This window comes from Mesoplodon mirus (genome assembly GCF_964341445.2).
Source record: "Mesoplodon mirus genome assembly, chromosome: 11".
Lineage (NCBI taxonomy): Eukaryota > Metazoa > Chordata > Mammalia > Artiodactyla > Ziphiidae > Mesoplodon > Mesoplodon mirus.
The window spans coordinates 38,073,730-38,092,127 of record NC_138987.1 but is presented as its reverse complement, the minus strand read 5'-3'; the positions used below and the strand labels follow the sequence as shown (position 1 = coordinate 38,092,127).

The window sequence follows — 18,398 nt, the reverse complement described above, 5'->3', positions numbered from 1 at the left end:
ATGGTATCAAACTTAGTCATTTTGTTGGAAGAAGGTTTATACACTGTGTAACTTAGTTATTTGTACGCTCATAAAAATCACAAAATCTGTTTGCCTTCAGGTCTATTCCTTGCCCTTTCCCTGTGTCGCTTCATGTCATTAGGTGGGGACGGCCCTGACCTAGAGGTCAGCGTCAGCTGGCCTTTGGCTTGGCCAGTGGGATGCACTGGCTGGAGAGGAGAGGATAGTGTAAAAGGACAGTCAGTGGATGTCCCTCCCTCTCTTGGCCTCGGGCGGCATCTCTGGAAGCAGCTGAGTCTGAGATCTCAGCTCCTGTCAGCAGGCAGGCCTTCTGTGGCCCAGCTTCTGCAGTTGACCTGGCTCCTGGTCTAGAGAAACTCCACTTACTTCTCTCCTCCTCCAGCCTGGAGGTAGTGTCTTCCTGTTGTTGCTAATCTTTAGGATGCCTCACCATCCCATTTGGCTGCTCTTTCAGTTCCTGTGAGACCAATTCTGGATGTTATACTTTCTGTTTAAATATTTAGAGTAGCTTGTTTTCCTGACTGGAGTCTGACTGATACATATGTCCCTAAGCCTTTAGTGGTTAAGTATGATAGTGAATAATAATCCTTTTGTCACCCTGGTTGGTTTCAGAGTAGTAGTACCTGCTTAGTAGAGAATCTGTTGATTCACTCAAGAAATGTAACTACGAAATGCAGCTACAGGGAACTCCCTGGTGGTCCAGTGGTTAGGACTCCACGCTTTCAGTGCCAAGGGCCTGGGTTCAATATCTGGTCAGGGAACTTCCCTGCAGTGGAAGCACAGTCTTAACCACTGGACTGCCAGGGAAGTCCCTGATTTAGCATTTTATTAATTCTTATTTTAAATACTTAAATACTGTCAACCTCAGTTTGCCTTTAGCCCTGCTCTTCCCCTTGCCCACAAGCTAATATACTTGAAAAACTTTAATTGTGGTAAAATATACATAAATGTTACCATTTTAACCATTTTGGGGGGCTTAGCCTCATTTTTTTTTTCTTTTGCAGTACACGGGCCTCTCACTGTTGTGGCCTCTCCCGTTGCGGAGCATAGGCTCCGGACGTGCAGGCTCAGCGGCCATGGCTCACGGGCCCAGCTGCTCCGCAGCATGTGGGATCTTCCCGGACCGGGGCATGAACCCGTGTCCCCTGCATCGGCAGGCAGACTCTCAACCACTGCGCCACCAGGGAAGCCCACTTAGGATTCTTTATATGGCTTGCTGAGAAAGTTCACATATTTATGATTTTGCAAAATTTGCCCTTCATAAAATGCTCATGGCTATAGTGTAATGTCTTGAGTTCTACAGGGGCTGTCTGCAGACCTATGTGTCAGTTTTGTGGAGAGTCAACCTTTTTTCCCCCCAGCTTCCTTGAGCTGTAATTGACAAAACTGTAAGATATTTAAAGTGTACATGGTGATGATTTGATACACGTATACATTGTGAAAAGATGTCCCCCATCTAGTTAATTAACACATCCATCAACTCACTTATGTATCTTTTTTTTTTTTGTGAGAACATTTAAGTTCTATTCTCTTAGCAAATTTCAATTATAAAATACAATGTTATCAAGTATATTCACCATGTTAATACGTTTGATCCTTGAGTCAATCTAATCCATTGGTTTTCCCCCTTCTGTGACTGCTAAGATTATCTCAAGTTTGCGATCATGAGTTTGTGACAGTAGTTAATGAATACTCTGTAAAATACTTTGTAAAACAAAATGTTGTCACATTTAAAGCTATAAACTCTAGATTTGAAAATAATACACGCACAAACCAAACACTCTTACATTGTTTTATAGTTTATTTTTAAAATGACAGGAACAAATGGTCTTCCCTTGTTGGGGAATGACATATCTACTTTCAGTCAATAGGGCCTTAAAAAGTAACAGCATTTTGTCCAAATTGATCTTATATAATTGCACAAAAGTCATACAAAGCATTAAGAAACGCTCACAAAGACTGCAGCTCTCTCAGCTTCTCATGAAGCACACCCCAAGAGGCCTTGGTTTCAGTGGGGATCCCTGATCTGAATAATACTGATGCTTACCCCAAGTTCCTCAGTGACACATAGGCAGAGGTGAAAGGAGCCAGGAAGACAAACGTGCTTTGTGACAGTGGAATTCTGCTCTACAATTAGGGTTTAATGATGTATTCACCATCTCATATTAGGATTATTAAACACTTCAGCTTGAAGTATATTTGTCCAGGCTTAAAACTTAACCCTATCAGCTTAAGTTTTGGGATACAGATCCCACTTCAGGAAACTAAAATTAAAAACAAAGAAACAAACAAAAAACCACACCGTAAAAACCTCTTCCAAGCAAGATCCTTTATGCTGCCACCATCCTGGGCCCTCACTTAGTTTCTAACATACAAACACAAATAAGTTACATTATTATTGATCATATGCCAGTTGAGGGATGGTAGACAGAGTCTCACTCAAATCCCAGCTCTTGTTTTACTGACAGCAGTTACTGGAAACACTGTGTTACAAAGGACTCTGGGGTCACAGCTGGAACTGGTGGGACAGCCACTATGCTGTGCATGTGATGTGACATGGACACAGGACAGGGAGAGGCAGCATTCCTGCATCATATTTGCAATCTTTCTATTATTAAGAAAGCTAAGGAGGATGTTGGTTATGTATGTTTTGAAAAACATAACAAAGCCCAAGTTTTCTATTTTAATGAGTTACAGTGTCTTTATCTGGGGATTTAACTTATTTTATGGATCTTAAACCCAACTGAGATATAATGTCTATAGTAGGAGTTTTCCTTTTCTCACCTTACAAAAATTAATAAAAAAGATAACAATATTTTGAAAGAAGACACACAAAGAGAACTTTAAGTCACCATAAGAAGTACCTTCCTAACTTGGGTATGACTATGGGAAGAGGAGAGTTATTATTCTATTTCTACTGCTGTGTTTCAAATAAAAAACACAGTCCCAGTTTAATTACAGAGAAAAATAACAATTCCTGAAATAAAACCATAAAAGTATGCGGCAGAGGCCATCTAGATATACTTCTTGCCTTTAGATTACTGTTAATATTTTAGCTGTATCTCTTCAATTCAGGGAGAAAAATTCCAGTGTAACATTTGAAGCATTTTTTAAAAATTAAGATTTTTATTAGGAGAGCTTGGTGTATATATGAAGTATTTATTATACTGAAACAAGGAGGGAAATGTGGGGCATGTCTGTGGTAAGGCTAAGAATTAATGAGATTCCGGCACTGTGCACAATTATCTGCTCAACCAATCCTGAATAGATCAGACAGTCCCTAAACCGCTGCTCTGAGATGTTCACCGTGCCACTTCTTGAAGGTTCTGATAGTCTGATGCAAATGTTAGCTGCTGTGGTTAATCGGGGACTCAAGGGACAATATGCCTGGGTCAGGGACTATAAATCACCAGAAGAATTCCACATGGCCGTTCTACGTGTGACTTGTAACACATGTAGAACTTGCCAGGAATTCAGCTGGAAGAAGTCTGTTTCATGTCCAAGTAGGCTGCTATTCATAAAAGCCACCTAAGCTTTTAGCTAGAAAGTTGAAGACTACAGAAAATGATTTTTAGGAAGAAAAGGAAATTCCTTATTCCAGGATTGTAAGTGAACAAAGGAAACCCAATTCCAGAAAAAGGTTGTTGAGGCCACACAGGCCAAGGGAGTGAGAAGCCAGAGTTGTGGGTTTCTTTTCAGTCCCCTCTTAGAAAGTAACAAGCACAGGACTGAGAAGTTGGAGGGGGGTGAGGAGGGCAGGCGCAGGGATGATGACTCCAGCTGGGCAGCCATCCATTCCCACAGCTGCTGAGCACAGCCAAGCACTTGCGGGTGAGCACTGTCAGGACATAATTTGTATCACTTTGGTTGCTAACATTATCTTTGTCTCCTGATGAAGTCACTGCCTGTCTGCCTTGGGCTCCGTACCTTGGGTTTTTCTGACAAGACGGGCAAACCTCTAGCACTGCAAGGAGTGTTCATCTCCTAGCCTGTTCTTCCCTAATGCAAATATTTTCTTAAAATTTTTCGAATTTATGTCCTAACAATCAGCATGTTTTATACATCTTGGGCTCATATGCAGGTTTAAAGGAGGTGAACACACTAGTTATTAAAGCTTTCCCCTATGATAGAAGCTCCTAAATAACCTATCTGCACCAGTCTAGCCCTGTTCACTTTGCAAACTGACTATTATATAATTGCATCCAACACTGTGTTGAGGGAAACATGAGTCTTTACCATTGTCCTTCCAGTGCTAACGTCCAAGGAAGGAAAGGATCACAGGGTGTTTACAGGTACTGAGTGGGTTGCATATTTTGTTTTTATTGGCACTAGAGGAAATCACAGAATGATAACTGGGGTGTCTCTCTGAATACTGGGTGCCATTCCTCTGACTTTAATAGGGTAAGTAGAGGATCTGCCCTTGGCCAGGGAAGCAGCTTCAAGGGTGTGCTGAGGGTCAATGCATTAAGAATATATAAAGAAAGCATGGATGTCTGGGAAAGGAATCAACTTTAGATTGAGAACAGATGGATGGTGGTCTGGATCTACAGCAGACACATATATTTTCTTTCTCTTTCATTTCCTTCCTTATCAAGAATCTAAACACCTTCCAGGTCCCAGGTAACCAAATAGCAAGAAAGGCTCAAAAATGTTTTGTTCGACAGCTAGTGTTGCTGGAATCTGGACTGTGGCTGAATGGTGTGACTGTAGGACACCAGTGCCCTGACGGCTCACATGGCTCCGGTAGATACCTGGGCTCCTGGATAGGTAGGCAGGTGTTATGGAAGGTACGTACTGGCCACCCACAATCACTGATGGGTGGTTTTCAGTGTAGGCAAAGACCTTGGTGATTGGCTCAAAATATATAAGCATTACACAAAAATCTTATGATATTAGGTGGATCTCAGGAAAAGTGCAGAAGGGGAAGGACCTGGAGAGAATTTTCTCCATGTGCTAACTGGGATGCGCGGACATATGTAACCAAGATCTTTCTTTACATCTTAAAACTAAACTTGTCTGAGTCATTAATTCTATAGAATTAATGTTACTAAAGTTGCAGTAACATACAATCCAAAAACTCAATTTCCCAGATTTCTAGCTACATAAAACAAGAAAAGACCACATACACAATTACATACACTCATACAGCTGCTGCACTCCCCAGTGGAACACGTGTATAAATGTCCACACAGAGACCCCCAGAAAGCACACGTGCACAGAGGCCAACATCCACCCCTTCTGAACCTAAGATGCATGTGGGCCACAATGAGGGTCAAGAGGCCCTATTGCATATCTGTTCGATGTCATTCATCTCTTTGGGACAGTCTGCAGAAAGGATGAGAGGTGAGTCCTCAGTTACCACTACATCATCCTCAATTCGTACACCAAGACCACGGAATCTCTCAGGGGCATCTTTGTCATCCTCCGGAATATAAATACCTGAGAAGCAGAAAAAAGAAGCAGAACATTCTATTCATAAATGGCAGTAACTGGATGATTTGGGGCAAGTAAGTTAACCTCTATAAAGTTGGGATCCTAACACTACCTACCTAATAGAAATGTGGAGATTAAATGAGATAATATATATAAAAATGTCTGGTACATAAATGGTCAGTAAGTGTTGCCTATCATTACTAGAACTATTACTATAGTTATTTTGTATATTAGACTACAAGATCTATACAACTACAATAATGTTGATCATGATTCTGTCACGTTCTAATGGCTCAAACGGGCCACTAAAGTTACTTAATTTATGAGTATGTCAATATATGCTGGGACCCAGTAGATTATATAAATGCATTCTTTCTCTGCCTAACAGTCCCCTGGAAAAAGGGCACTTGGCTAAAATAAAGACTTAAGGCATTTAAAAATGTATTTAAAAAACACTTACTTAGAGATTATTAGCCTCAACAACCAGAAGCTGCAGAAATACTCAAATAAGTCATAAATGTAACTGACGTGTACATGATGTAAAGAGGGAAAAAGGAAGACCTTAATGAACGTTTGAAAAATTCTAAGAAACCAAGGTTCCTTTTCTAATCATGAAGTTAGACAGACACCAGGTCTTTTCATATTAAAGAAACTGTAAACTTCCTTCTCTGTACTCACAGATGCTGTTCTGTGATAAGAAGAAAAAGACCAGCAAAGGAAAATGTAGTCGAAGTCTAAGGAAGCGCCAACTAGATTGGACTTAACAGTACGTAAGGTCACAGACAGCAACATATGCCTGGACTTAAAGGGTGGCATAAAAGATGTGTCCCAACTATAACTTACATAATTTAGAGGTGAAAACGCTTGAAATCTAAGATTGAGATCTACTTTCATGACAGAAGCAGCATCGATGTTTAAAACTGACTGGTAATATCAATCTTCACACTCCACCGTGGCCACCACTTTTCTACTGAATCCTGCCCAACATCCAGCATCATTCAAGCTGGAGAACCATTAGACTGCCAGCTCTCTCTGAAGCTTAGAAGAAAGGATGTGGATACTAAAAAGTGGAATAATGCAGGCAGTTCAACGCAGAGGAACTGCAACTGAGAACATGGGGAGCCTGAGTGTCTCTGCAGACAAGCGCCAGGGGCTTCACAAGTGTCAGCAGCCCACCAAGATGACGGGAAGGACTAGTACAAACTGGCCTTGGCAAAGGCAGGGTTAAAAAAAGATTTATTTCTTAATATCTACTGATCGAAAGTATTCCCCATCTGTTGTTTATTGGAGAAGTCAAATTAAACAAATTATGTGATGTGAAATAAAAAAGCTCAAGAAAAGTCTAAAATAAAGTTCCCTTCTACACTGGAGAGATTCATTTTCCTGTCTCTTCTAATTTAATTACATTCGTTCAGGTAAAAATAAAGTGTTTACCTTTCTATCTAACACTAGAATTACATGTCCCAAGGGATCAGAGGCTGCTGGCACCTCCCCTTACCTGGCTCCACCGTGATTACCATACCAGGCTGCAGAGGGAGGGAGCGGGGCATGTCTGGAGTGTCGTGGACATCCATCCCGAGGTAATGGCCAACATGATGCGGGCAGTATTTTCGAGCAGCCTGGAAAAGATACTACCTCAGTGTTATTAGAGCAACGACCGCTTAAGGGGAAAGTTGGGCATATATAACGCCGTGAGATATGTGTTAATACTGCCTCCTGCCCCCAGTTCTGCCACTTGTTTCACCTATCCTCGGGCTAATGCTTAAGAGACTTGAAAACTGCCACCTCTTGTACGCAATTCTGCCAACAGCATTCTAACTAATCCACATTTCTATTCTTACAATTTAATATACTACTCACATGCTAACTGGGGTAAGCCCAGTAATGACTATGGCAAATGAAAATCTCTTTTCTTGGGGGAGGGAAGATAATTATGTTAGAATAGTTCTCTTTTCAATGTTCGCATGTCCCTCTTAGGAAGGCTACTCTGGAGACCCTAAGTATCTCACAGCAACTTGTGGAGTAGGTATGAAACACCATGTAACACAGTAATTATTAGGCATTTACTAGCTTGGATATTTCTATCTGTTGATTAAAGATTTGTTGGCATGAACAGGAGGAATTTATAGCTTTTCTCCTGTTGATAAAAGAAACCCTGGCAGCCTAAACTTGGAGCTAGGAGATGCCTTACTGGTCTGTTTCGTTTGACCACCTGGCATGGTCACATGCCATTTAATTAAAAGCTGAGGCTTTAAATTTCTACTGAACACCATCACATTTTGGATGCAGATGAAATTCACTAAACATGGCAACTGAGGATATTGTTAAAAGTCTCAACAATGTTACTGAAGCAAGAAACACCCTCCCCTTTGACCCCTACCTTTTCAAAATCACTACAAAAGAATTAAGAGTTAACCTCTCCTCCGTTTTATGTCCTCTTCCACCCTGTCTGTACCAGACTTCATTTTGTTTTCTGAAGACTGAGCTAGTTACACAGCATGCAATGAACCAGATGTGCTGCCATCTCCTGGTGGAAATAAGTACTGCACCTTTTGCTTTAATCCATGTTCAAAAGAAGCCCCTCTTACTGGTGAAGAATCACAAACACCATTTCTAAATCTAATTAGCTTTACATAGGATAAAAACTAAGCAGCATGTCAGGTGTTCTTAAGAAATGGGGTCAAAGGAAGTGAAGTACCTTGAAGGCATTATTTTCCTTAGTGTTCTTCATGATTCCCAACTCTTTAAGCTTCTGTCCTATCAGTGTTAGCATCATGCTGTAGATGTTATCCAAGCTTGTTCCAGGGGAGCAGAGGGTCAGACAATATTTCTGGACTTCTAGAACAGCTTCATAGAGTTCTGCCTGAGGTGCCGTGAACCTGGGGACAGGAAAACCCAAGAACTCGAATTTGGAACTCTCTGATATTGTAGGAAGTCTGCTTCTAAGTTTGATTAGAAAAACTCCAAGGCAATGATGATGGGGCATTGTTGATATTTAGTCAGTACCAGTATATCATTAATGACAGGACCTCAATCATGCCTAGATGCTCAACAGGAAGAGCAATAACCCTTCAAGCTGGGGCAGCAACAACAATCTCTCCTTCAAATGGTCAGCTGACAGACACGGGGTGAGGCTAAAAGATGCACCCAGCCATGAATGCAGTCAGAGGACCAGATCAGGCTTACTCTTGATCCTCTCCATTTTTTTTTTTTTGCCATTAAAAAAACACAAACAAAAAGCAACCAAACAAAAAAAAAACAGAGCCTAAGGGCCTCCCTGGTGGCGCAGTGGTTGAGAGTCCGCCTGCCGATGCAGGGGATACGGGTTCGTGCCCCGGTCTGGGAGGATCCCATATGCCGCGGAGCGGCTGGGCCCGTGAGCCATGGCCGCTGAGCCTGTGCGTCCGGAGCCTGTGCTCCGCAACGGGAGAGGCCACAACAGTGAGAGGCCCGCGTACAGCAAAAAAAAAAAAAAAAAACAGAGCCTAAGTATCCACTCATAGGCAAAGCAGATGTCATGGGATAAACTAATCAATACTTTGGCTATGGGACTTCCCTGGTGGCGCAGTGGTTAAGAATCTGCTTGCCAGGGCTTCCCTGGTGGCGCAGTGGTTGAGAGTCCGCCTGCCGATGCAGGAGACACGGGTTCATGCCCCGGTCCGGGAAGATCCCACATGCCGCGGAGCGGCTGGGCCCGTGAGCCATGGCCGCTGAGTCTGCGCATCTGGAGCCTGTGCTCCGCAACGGGAGAGGCCACAACAGTGAGAGGCCCGCGTACCGCAAAAAAAAAAAAAAAAAAAAAAAAAAGAATCCGCTTGCCAATGCAGGGGACACGGGTTTGAGCCTGGTCCACGAAGAGCCCACATGCCGCAGAGCAATTAAACCCACGTGCCACAACTACTGAGCCTGTGCTCTAGAGCCCGCAAGCCACAACTACTGAGTCCGCCTGCTGCAACTACTGAAGCCCATGCACCTAGAGCCCGTGCTCCGCAACAAGAGAAGCCACCGCAAATGAGAAGCCCGAGCACTGCAATGAAAATTAGCTCCCGCTTGCTGCAACTAGAGAAAGCCCGCACACAGCAACCTGAAGACCCAACGCAGCCAAAAATAAAGTAAAATAAATTAATTTATAAAATAAGTAAATAAAATGTATTTGTTTTAAAAAAATACTTTGGCTACTAATAACTTATTGGTTTCCAGGTGTCCTTAGTATAATAATTTCTTCATCAGTAATGGGGAAAAATGAGGGAAAAAACCCAAGCTGGGGTGGTATATGATATGTGTTTTTAATACATTTTAAAAAAATTAACTTGTTTTTGGCTGCGTTGGGTCTTCGTTGCTGCATGCGGGCTTTCTCTAAGTTGTGGCAAATGGGGACTACTCTTCGCTGTGGTGTGTGGGTTTCTCACTGCGGTGGCTTCACTTGCTGTGGAGCACGGGCTCTAGGCGCTTGGGCTCAGTAGTTGTGGCGCACGGGCTTAGTTGCGCCGCGGCATGTGGGATCTTCCCAGACCAGGGCTTGAACCCATGTCCTCTGCATTGGCAGGCAGATTCTTAACCACTGCGCCACCAGGGAAGTCCTTATACGTTGCTGATGGAATTGTAAATTAGTACAGCCAGTTAAGTCAAAGGCCTTAAAGGTGTTCATAAAATTTAAGTTTGTAATTCTGCTCTAAGAAGCCATCCTGACAAAATATTTGAAATTCAAAAAAAGCTGAATATACAAAAATGTTCAGTGATTTAAAAAATAAATATAATAGATACAATCTAAATGTCCCCTAATAAGAATGGTTAAAGTCAGCAAGGTAATGCTATAATGAAAACTGACACACCCATCTCCCAGGTTCAGCCATTATTAACACTGTTATGTTTGTCATTGATGAGTATAAACATGCTCCACCCCATCTCAGTATTACTAAACATTTTTTAACAATTCTTTTTCTAAAGTTAATTTTATATACTCTGAAATGTATAAATCTGAGCTCTACAATCCTGACAAATGGATGTGCTGATGGTGATGAAGCTGGGGACACTGAACCCCTAAATTCTGCTGAGTCATCTTTGTTAGGAGAAGCAGCCCTTCTACCCCTGTCTGAGGAGGTCAACCCTGTTTGGACTGAGAACCTACAGGTATCTCCCCAGAGGCAGCTGCCTTGGTAGTTGCTTCTAGACCCACAACTAGACGTTACTCCCAGCAGGTCCCAAAAAGTTAGGTACAAAGTGTGACCCATGACGAGATGCACTATAATCCAAAAAGAACTGCACAATTTTTCCTATTTATATAGACAAAAATCTGGGAATATGTATAGAAATGGCTGTTCATGTGTGGGCTAATGGTGGAAGGAACATGAAGTTGGATCAGGCTGAATTTATTGATAGGGGTCCACTAAGGAGAGATTCTGGATTCAATGCTGAAGCTTGAGGGCTCAGAAAGGCTCTAACGGTTTATTTGGTTGGTTGGCTGAAACATGGATCAAAAGGTAGCCTGCACTAACTGAATTCAAATACCAGAACGACTTTGCTATGTTGGAGAAAGAACTCTGCCTCAAGACTGCAACTTTTGCTTGAGTTTCCAGCCTGCAGTTCTGCCCTCTGAAATTCAGAAATGCCAATCCCCATGATCACATGAGCCAGTTCTTTAAAATCAATCGATCATCAACCAACCTACCTACCTACATATGCATACATACATAATATATCCCACTGGCTGTTTCTCTGGAGAACTCTGATCCAGATCCATATCCCTATGACATAGAACATTGCCATCCCCCTCGTGGAAGTTCCTCATGTCTATTTCTAATCAATACCCCCACCTCGAGAGGGAAACACTGTTTTGATTATTTTCACCTTCGTTTTGCCTATTCTAGCATGTCATATAAATGGAATCAGACAATATGTACTCTTGTGTTGAACTTCCTTCATTAAGAATAATGTCCATGGTGTTACTTTGATCAGTAGTTTGTTCCCTGTTTATTGCTGAGTGGTATTCCATTGTATGAATAGTCCACAATTTGTGTATTCATTCTCTTGCTGATGGCCATTTAGGTCATTTCCAGTTTTTGGCTACTGTGAATAAAACTGTTATGAATATTCTTGTACAAGTCTTTTTGTTCCCGTTGCACTGCACCACTGCCAACACTTGGTATGGTTGGTCTCTTTAATTTCAACCATTCCAGTGGATGTGTAGAGGTTTAACATGCATTTTCCTCAGTGACTAACAATGATGAATACACATAATTGTTCACATATTATCTCATTATCCTTTTTTTTTTTTTTTTTTGCAGTATGCAGGCCTCTCACTGCTGTGGCCTCTCCCATTGCAGAGCACAGGCTCCGGACGCACAGGCTCAGCGGCCATGGCTCATGGACCCAGCCGCTCCACGGCATGTGGGATCTTCCCAGACTGGGGCATGAACCCGTTTCCCCTGCATCAGCAGGCGGACTCCCAACCACTGCGCCACCAGGGAAGCCCTCATTATCCTTTTGATATCTGTAGGATTTATAGTGATATCCTCTTTCCTGATCACACAACTCCCGCAGATTCATGGGAGTAATGTTCTTTAAGTTCCCACCTAACGATCTGTACCCTTTATAGCTGAAAGTTTCTTTTGCTGCAGATAAAATCTTTGGCTGACACTGTTGTTCTCTGAGCATCTTCAATACGTTACGCTATTTTCTTCTTTCATAAAGCTTGGCTTTTGAAAAGTCTGATAACAGTCTAGTTTCCTTTCCTTCACAAATAGTGTGCTCTTTTTTTCTAAGTCCCCAGAAGAATTTTTCTTTTCCTTGCAGGTTCAGAATTTTACTAGACTGTGTCTTGGTATTGTTTTTTTCTGAGCTTATGTTCTCAGGTACGTAGTGTGCTCTTTCTAAGGTAGTTTCAATTTTTTTTTTCAGGAAAATTTTAAATTATAGTTTTTAGTATTTGTTCTGTTCCCTTGCTTTGTTTTTCTTCTTCAGGGCTTCCTTCATGTGTATGTTCTAACTCTTTGCCTATTTAAGAATTTTTTAAAATTTTTGGCTGTGTTGGGTCTTTGTTGCTGCACACGGGTTTTCTCTAGTTGCAGCAAGCGGGGGCTACTCATCGTTGCGACATGTGGGCTTCTCATTTGCGGTGGCTTCTCTTGTTGCAGAGCACGGTCTCTAGTAGGTGTGTGGGCTGCAGTAGTTGTGGCACTCAGGCTCAGTAGTTGTGGCTCGTGGGCTTTAGAGAACAGGCTCAGTAGTTGTGACGCACGGGCTTGGTTGCTCTGCGGCATGTGGGATCTTCCCGGACCAGCGCTCGAACCCGTGTCCCCTGCATTGACAGTCAGATTCTTAACCACTGCGCTACCAGGGAAGCCCCTGAAGTGATTTTAAATTTATTTCTAATTCTTTTCTGAGTTTGTCACTTCATTACCAAGATTTTCTAATTCTGATATATGTTGTTTTTTCATGTTTTGAATGATTTGCTTTAAAAATTTTTAGCTTGTTTTAAAACAAAAGGGCATTATTTTGATCTATTTTGTAGTCATGTCTTTCTGGCATGCTTTCAATTCTGTAGGGATGTTATTCTGTTCCTTATTCTCCTTTTGCTTTTAATAACTTTTTATGAGATTTAACCTAGAAGCTTTTTTTTTTTTTTGGCCATGTTGAGCAGCATGCGGGGTCTTAGTTCCCTGACAAGGGATCAAACCTGCGCCCCCTACAGTGGAAACATGGAGTCTTAACCACTGGACCTCCAGGGAAGTTCCCTAGATGCTTTTTTAATTGCTTATTTTATATGAAATTAATTTCCTGTACTTTTAGAATAAGGCCGGATTTATAAAAGATTTAACTTCAGAGTGTAATCTTCTGTTGTTTTGGTGTAGTGGTAAAAAACAAGGCAGCTTGTTTCAGATCTTTCCTTAGTTCCTCTCCCTCACTTTGGTTTTATTTATTTATTTATTTGGCTGCACTGCATGGCCCTTGGGATCTTTTCCCCCCAACCAGGGACTGAACCCGGGCCATGGCAGTGAAAGTGCCAAGTCCTAACTACTGGACCGCCAGGGGACTCCCTTTCCCCCTTCTTTGATTTGGATCAACTCATTCCTTCCTCTCTTTAGTTCCTAACCTGCTCAATTTCTGTTCTACTTCCAGCAGTTTCCCTTAAGTGTGAGCCCCTGTCCTAGAAGGGAGTCCAGCACCTTCAGACTTTCTTGGGCCACTGGATTGGCAAATCCGTCCCGTTTTCAGCTTCTGTTCTGAAATTGGCTCATCATCCTGACTGCAAATAGCTGTTGGTTATTTTGGGGTTCTCCTGTTTTCAGATCTGTCAGTTAGCCTCCCCCACCATTGCTGCTTCCTTCTCCTTCCACACAGATACTGATACCACCCAGGTCTTGTGGTTGTACATAGTGTGTTCATAACTGTTTGTATTTTGAGATTTCAGTGATAACCCATTACCTGGTGTTTGGGATACCAGTCACTACCTAGTTGTTCTATTCTTGTTTGAAAATTTGGAAAGACTGAAAAACGATTATTTGCTGCCATCTCTCCAGAATCCCTGATTCTTTTTATAGTTTTTGGTTTCTTACTGAGATTCTCTATCTGTTCACACATTACACTTATATCTTCCTTTAACTCCTTGAGCACAGCTATTGTTAGCTGCCTTAAAGTCCTCATCTGCTAATTGTAACATTAGGGTTATTTAGGATCTGTTTTTATTGACTATACTTTTCTTGATTATGGGTCACATTTTCCTGATTCTTATGTCTAGTGATTTTTTAAAATGAACAGTAGAAGTTATGAATGATACAATGTAGAGATTCTAAAATTCTGTTATGTTGTTCTGAAGAGTGATTTTGTTAACTTGGCTGGATTCAAACTGCAAGCTCTGCTCTTAGTGGGAAGCAACTAAAATCTCTGCTCAGTCCATTCAAATTCTGGCTGCCAGTATTTTGCTGAGCCTCCTGGGATCTCGCCCTAGAATATAATGTAGTGATCAGCCAAGGATTTTGGAATATTCTATGTGCAAATTTTGGACCTCACCCTTTTTTGCAGTACCCTCTCTTTCAGGATTTCCCATCTTTCTGGTTCCTTGCTAGTATCTAATTCTGTCCTTTGACACCTCAGGCCAATTACGCTGTGGCTTCTTGCTGCCCAAGCTGTGTGGATGGGGGAGTGCCCTCAAGCAAAAAACTCTAACCACTTACATCTAACCCATTATAGCTCTTCTTTCAAGGACAGACTTATGCTGCTATTTCTGCAGGCTTTTAGGAAGCTCTCTAGTGCCTTCAAATACTTGTTTTTAATATTTTGTCCAGATTCTATAATCGTTATCGGAGGGTTAATCTGGCCAAACTATTCTACCATAACCTAAATATTATCTTTGTACTCAGAAAATAAAAACTTAAATTTGTTTTTAAAAAATGTGTGTGCGCACATGTTAACTAGGTGTTTTTAGGTGCCTGATCCTTGATATGATGAATAAAAAACAGTCTTAGAAAATAATCAGGAGCTTTGTAAAGGCAGTCAATGTGAGCTAGAGGGAACCTGTATATTTCTTTAGTTCTTTATTCCAAATATACCCATATTCTAACTCATACTCCTAAGAAGCAGTGGGATCTGTGGAAGCCCTACCTGCCATTGACAGGCCAGGTACGAGTGATGTCACTCACATAGCAAGAAGACTCACAACCTCCATCCAGCAGCACCATTTCCCCATCCTGGAACAAAAGTAAGACAGGTAAAAGTAGGTGACTTAATGACTGTCAGTTGTTTCTTCTTCTAATTTAAACTCTTCATGCCTTTCATTTTATAAAAAACAAAACAAAACAAAAACTTTACTTTAAAGGAGACTAATCTTCTCTGGTTCCTTCTCACAAGAAGTAGCGTCTAAGTTTTTCATATGAATTCACACTGGCTCAAGAAAGATGGCACTGTAGAGTGGTTAAGTGCATTGGCTCTGGAACCAGAGTGCTTGGGTTTGAATCACTAGGTGTAAGCATTAGCATTTATGATTTATTAACATCATAAATATTACCATTATCACTATTAATTAAAAAAATCTATAGAGGTTGGTATCCAGTGCCTTTATTCAAATATAATTACCCGTAACCATTTAACTTTAGAATATCACTTCCCCTTCTGCTCTCCATCAAAATACATGTGGGGGGAAAACAAACCAACAAACAAACCCCAAACAAAAACCAAACCAAAAAACCAAAAAACTTTGGGTAAATCTCTCTTTTACTACTTGTCATGTTATACTGAAATTTTCTATTTATGCCCTTGAAGACAGGCCGTATCTTACTCATATCTAAATAAGCACAGAACTTGGCACATAGTAGAATAATGGTCAAATAAGTACATATATAATAATGGCAAGAAGAATGAATGTGGTCTTTGTTTCTGGAAAAATGATAGAATAAATTTTAGGTAACAACTAGATCCTGGACAAAAATATATTTTATGAAATGTTGACATTACATCATATAAGAGACATCTTAAAGACTTTTTTTCTTGAATAAAAACCACCCAGAACTGAAGCTAGAGCTGGGTAGTGGTAAGGTAAGTGTTACAGTATATAGGAAAGAAGGCGTTGCAAAGTGGGGAAGATGAAGTGGAGATTCCTGCATTAACCCAGGACACTCACAGGGGATAATAGGGCCCCAGGTCATTAGGACCCACTTCACTTCTGGCAAAAGCATATGCAAATAACATTTGGAGGAAATAGCGCCCAAATTTTGGATTGCATAATTTCCCAAAAATAACAACAAGCAAATATGAGCTCACAACCAAAGGCTGTCAAGCACACGAGGCAGTAGGTCACTGTGAGTGAGAGTCAGCAGGAACAACAAATACCAAATTTAGATCTTCCAGGATTCCACACAATGGAGTTATCAGATACAGAATTGCTACTATGAAATGTTTAAAGGGATAAAAAATGGAATCACAAAGGATAACAAGCAACAAGAGACAATTGAGAATAACTATGGATTTGAAGGGAACCATATGGAAATAAAAACAACTGCTGAAATAAAATACTCAGTGTATGGCTGAAGTAGTAGCTTAGACAAATGAAGAGAAAATTTAGTTTCCTGGAAGACAGACCTACCAAAATCCCCTAGAGTATGACACAGACAAGGCAAATGTAAACATGAAAGAAACATTAGCTATTGAAAACAGAAAAGAGGTTTAACATACATCTAACTGAAGACCTTGAAGGAGTGAACAGAGAGAGTGTAGGAGAGATCATATCTGGAGAAATAATGTCTGAGAATTTCCTAGAACTGATGAAGATATGAATCTACAGACTCAGGAAGCAGAGGTATCATAATGAGGACATGTAAAAATAAATTTGTATTTAGATATATAATAAAACTGAGAAATACCAAAGAAAAATATCTTAATGCAGCAAAAGCAAAAAGAAATTTCATTCATCAGGAATGATAATTATTATACCTTAAAATCAGCAACACTGAAAGTCAGAAGAAAGGAGTATAATCTATTAAAATTGATGACTGAAAATAACTGTCAATCTAGGATGGTTTTCCTCAGCATAGCCATCTTTCAAGAATGAGAATGAAATAAAGATGTTTTGGCTAACTAAACAAAAGTAGGAAAAGTTTATCAGCTACACACCTTCATCTAAAGGATGTTCTTCAGGTAGAAGGAAGGTGATCCCAGAAAGGCCATCTAAGATGCAAGAAGGAAAGATCAACATGCAGGTAAATCTAAACAAACTCTGTTAGAAGGGGGCTCTGCTTTGACCTATTCCTGACAGCTAGATGTAGCCATGGTGAGCTCAGAGGCAGAACCACAGGGCAGCCTGCTGTCTCTGACTAGATCTCTGCCAGATGCCTACCAGCCAGTCCATGACAGAGTCCTTCCAGATGCCCCAACAGTCCTCTGCATTTCTCATGGCTTCTTGATGACCCTGCCCGCTAAGTTGAAAAGTTTCAGATAACTGAAGCCAGACTATGACCTAGAAGTTTTTGACTATTTTCTCTTATTTCTTATTTAGGTCACTTCATCTAATAATGGCAATATGTCTCTCTCCCTGTAAGGCTAGATTTGTGCTTATTCTCTAGTTTTTCAAGGATGAATACTATATTGTTTAGGAATAGGTACACTGGTGATAAAACTATGAAGAAAAACAAAAAAAAAATGGTTAAAACAAAAGTCAAGATGGTAGGAGACAGAAAAGGAGATGTGCTTGAGATTGCCCAAGGGACTCCTAAGGCATAAGCAATGATCTTCTTATCCTTGATGGTGAATACATGGTTGTTCATTTTACGATTATTATTTTAAACAGTACATTATATTTATTGTTTTTTTTTTTTTTTTTTTTTTGCTGTACGCGGGCCTCTCACTGTTGTGGCCTCTCCCGTTGCGGAGCACAGGCTCCGGACGCACAGGCTCAGCGGCCATGGCTCACGGGCCCAGCCGCTCCGCGGCATATGGGATCCTCCCAGACCGGGGCACGAACCCGTATCCCCTGCATCGGCAGGCGGACTCTCAACCACTGCGCCACCAGGGAGGCCCATATTGTTTATAATATATGATAAATTTGTACTTAGAAATATAATAAAACTGAGAAATACCAAAGAAAAGGAAATCTTAATGCAGCAAAAGCAAAAAGAAACAGTGGAATATAATAAAAAAACACATGGAATATAATGAAAGTGAAATATTAATCCTTAAATAATTATAATTAGAACAGAAGAAAGGATGAAAATTAATGAGTTTAGGGAATCCCTGGTGGTCCAGTGGTTAGGACCCAGTGCTTCCACTGCAGGGGGCCCGGGTTTGATCCCTGGTCCGGGAACTAAGATCCTGTAAGCCATGTGGCATGGCCAGAAAAAAGAGTTTAGCATCTAATTTAAGAAGTTTAGGGCTTCCCTGGTGGCGCAGTGGTTGAGAGTCTGCCTGCCGATGCAGGGGACACGGGTTCGTGCCCTGGTCCGGGAAGATCCCTCATG

At 41.2% G+C, this 18,398-nt stretch overlaps 1 protein-coding gene across 2 annotated transcripts in view; it reads right to left on the bottom strand.

Annotated features, from left to right (window-relative positions):
- Window positions 1-1,815: 1,815 nt before the first annotated feature.
- XPNPEP3 (X-prolyl aminopeptidase 3) overlaps window positions 1,816-18,398 on the bottom strand; it is a 62,030-nt gene continuing 45,447 nt past the window's right edge. Inside the window, exons 7-10 of one of the 2 annotated variants that reach the window (XM_082636387.1) lie at window positions 15,055-15,140; window positions 8,153-8,333; window positions 6,953-7,085; window positions 1,816-5,460 (exon numbers count right to left, since the gene is read on the bottom strand). In XM_082636387.1, coding sequence (XP_082492513.1) covers window positions 5,294-5,460; window positions 6,953-7,085; window positions 8,153-8,333; window positions 15,055-15,140 — 567 coding nt within the window. In that variant the 3' untranslated portion in view covers window positions 1,816-5,293. The remainder of the gene's footprint in view (window positions 5,461-6,952; window positions 7,086-8,152; window positions 8,334-15,054; window positions 15,141-18,398) is intronic. The other variant, XM_082636388.1, reaches the window with a different exon arrangement.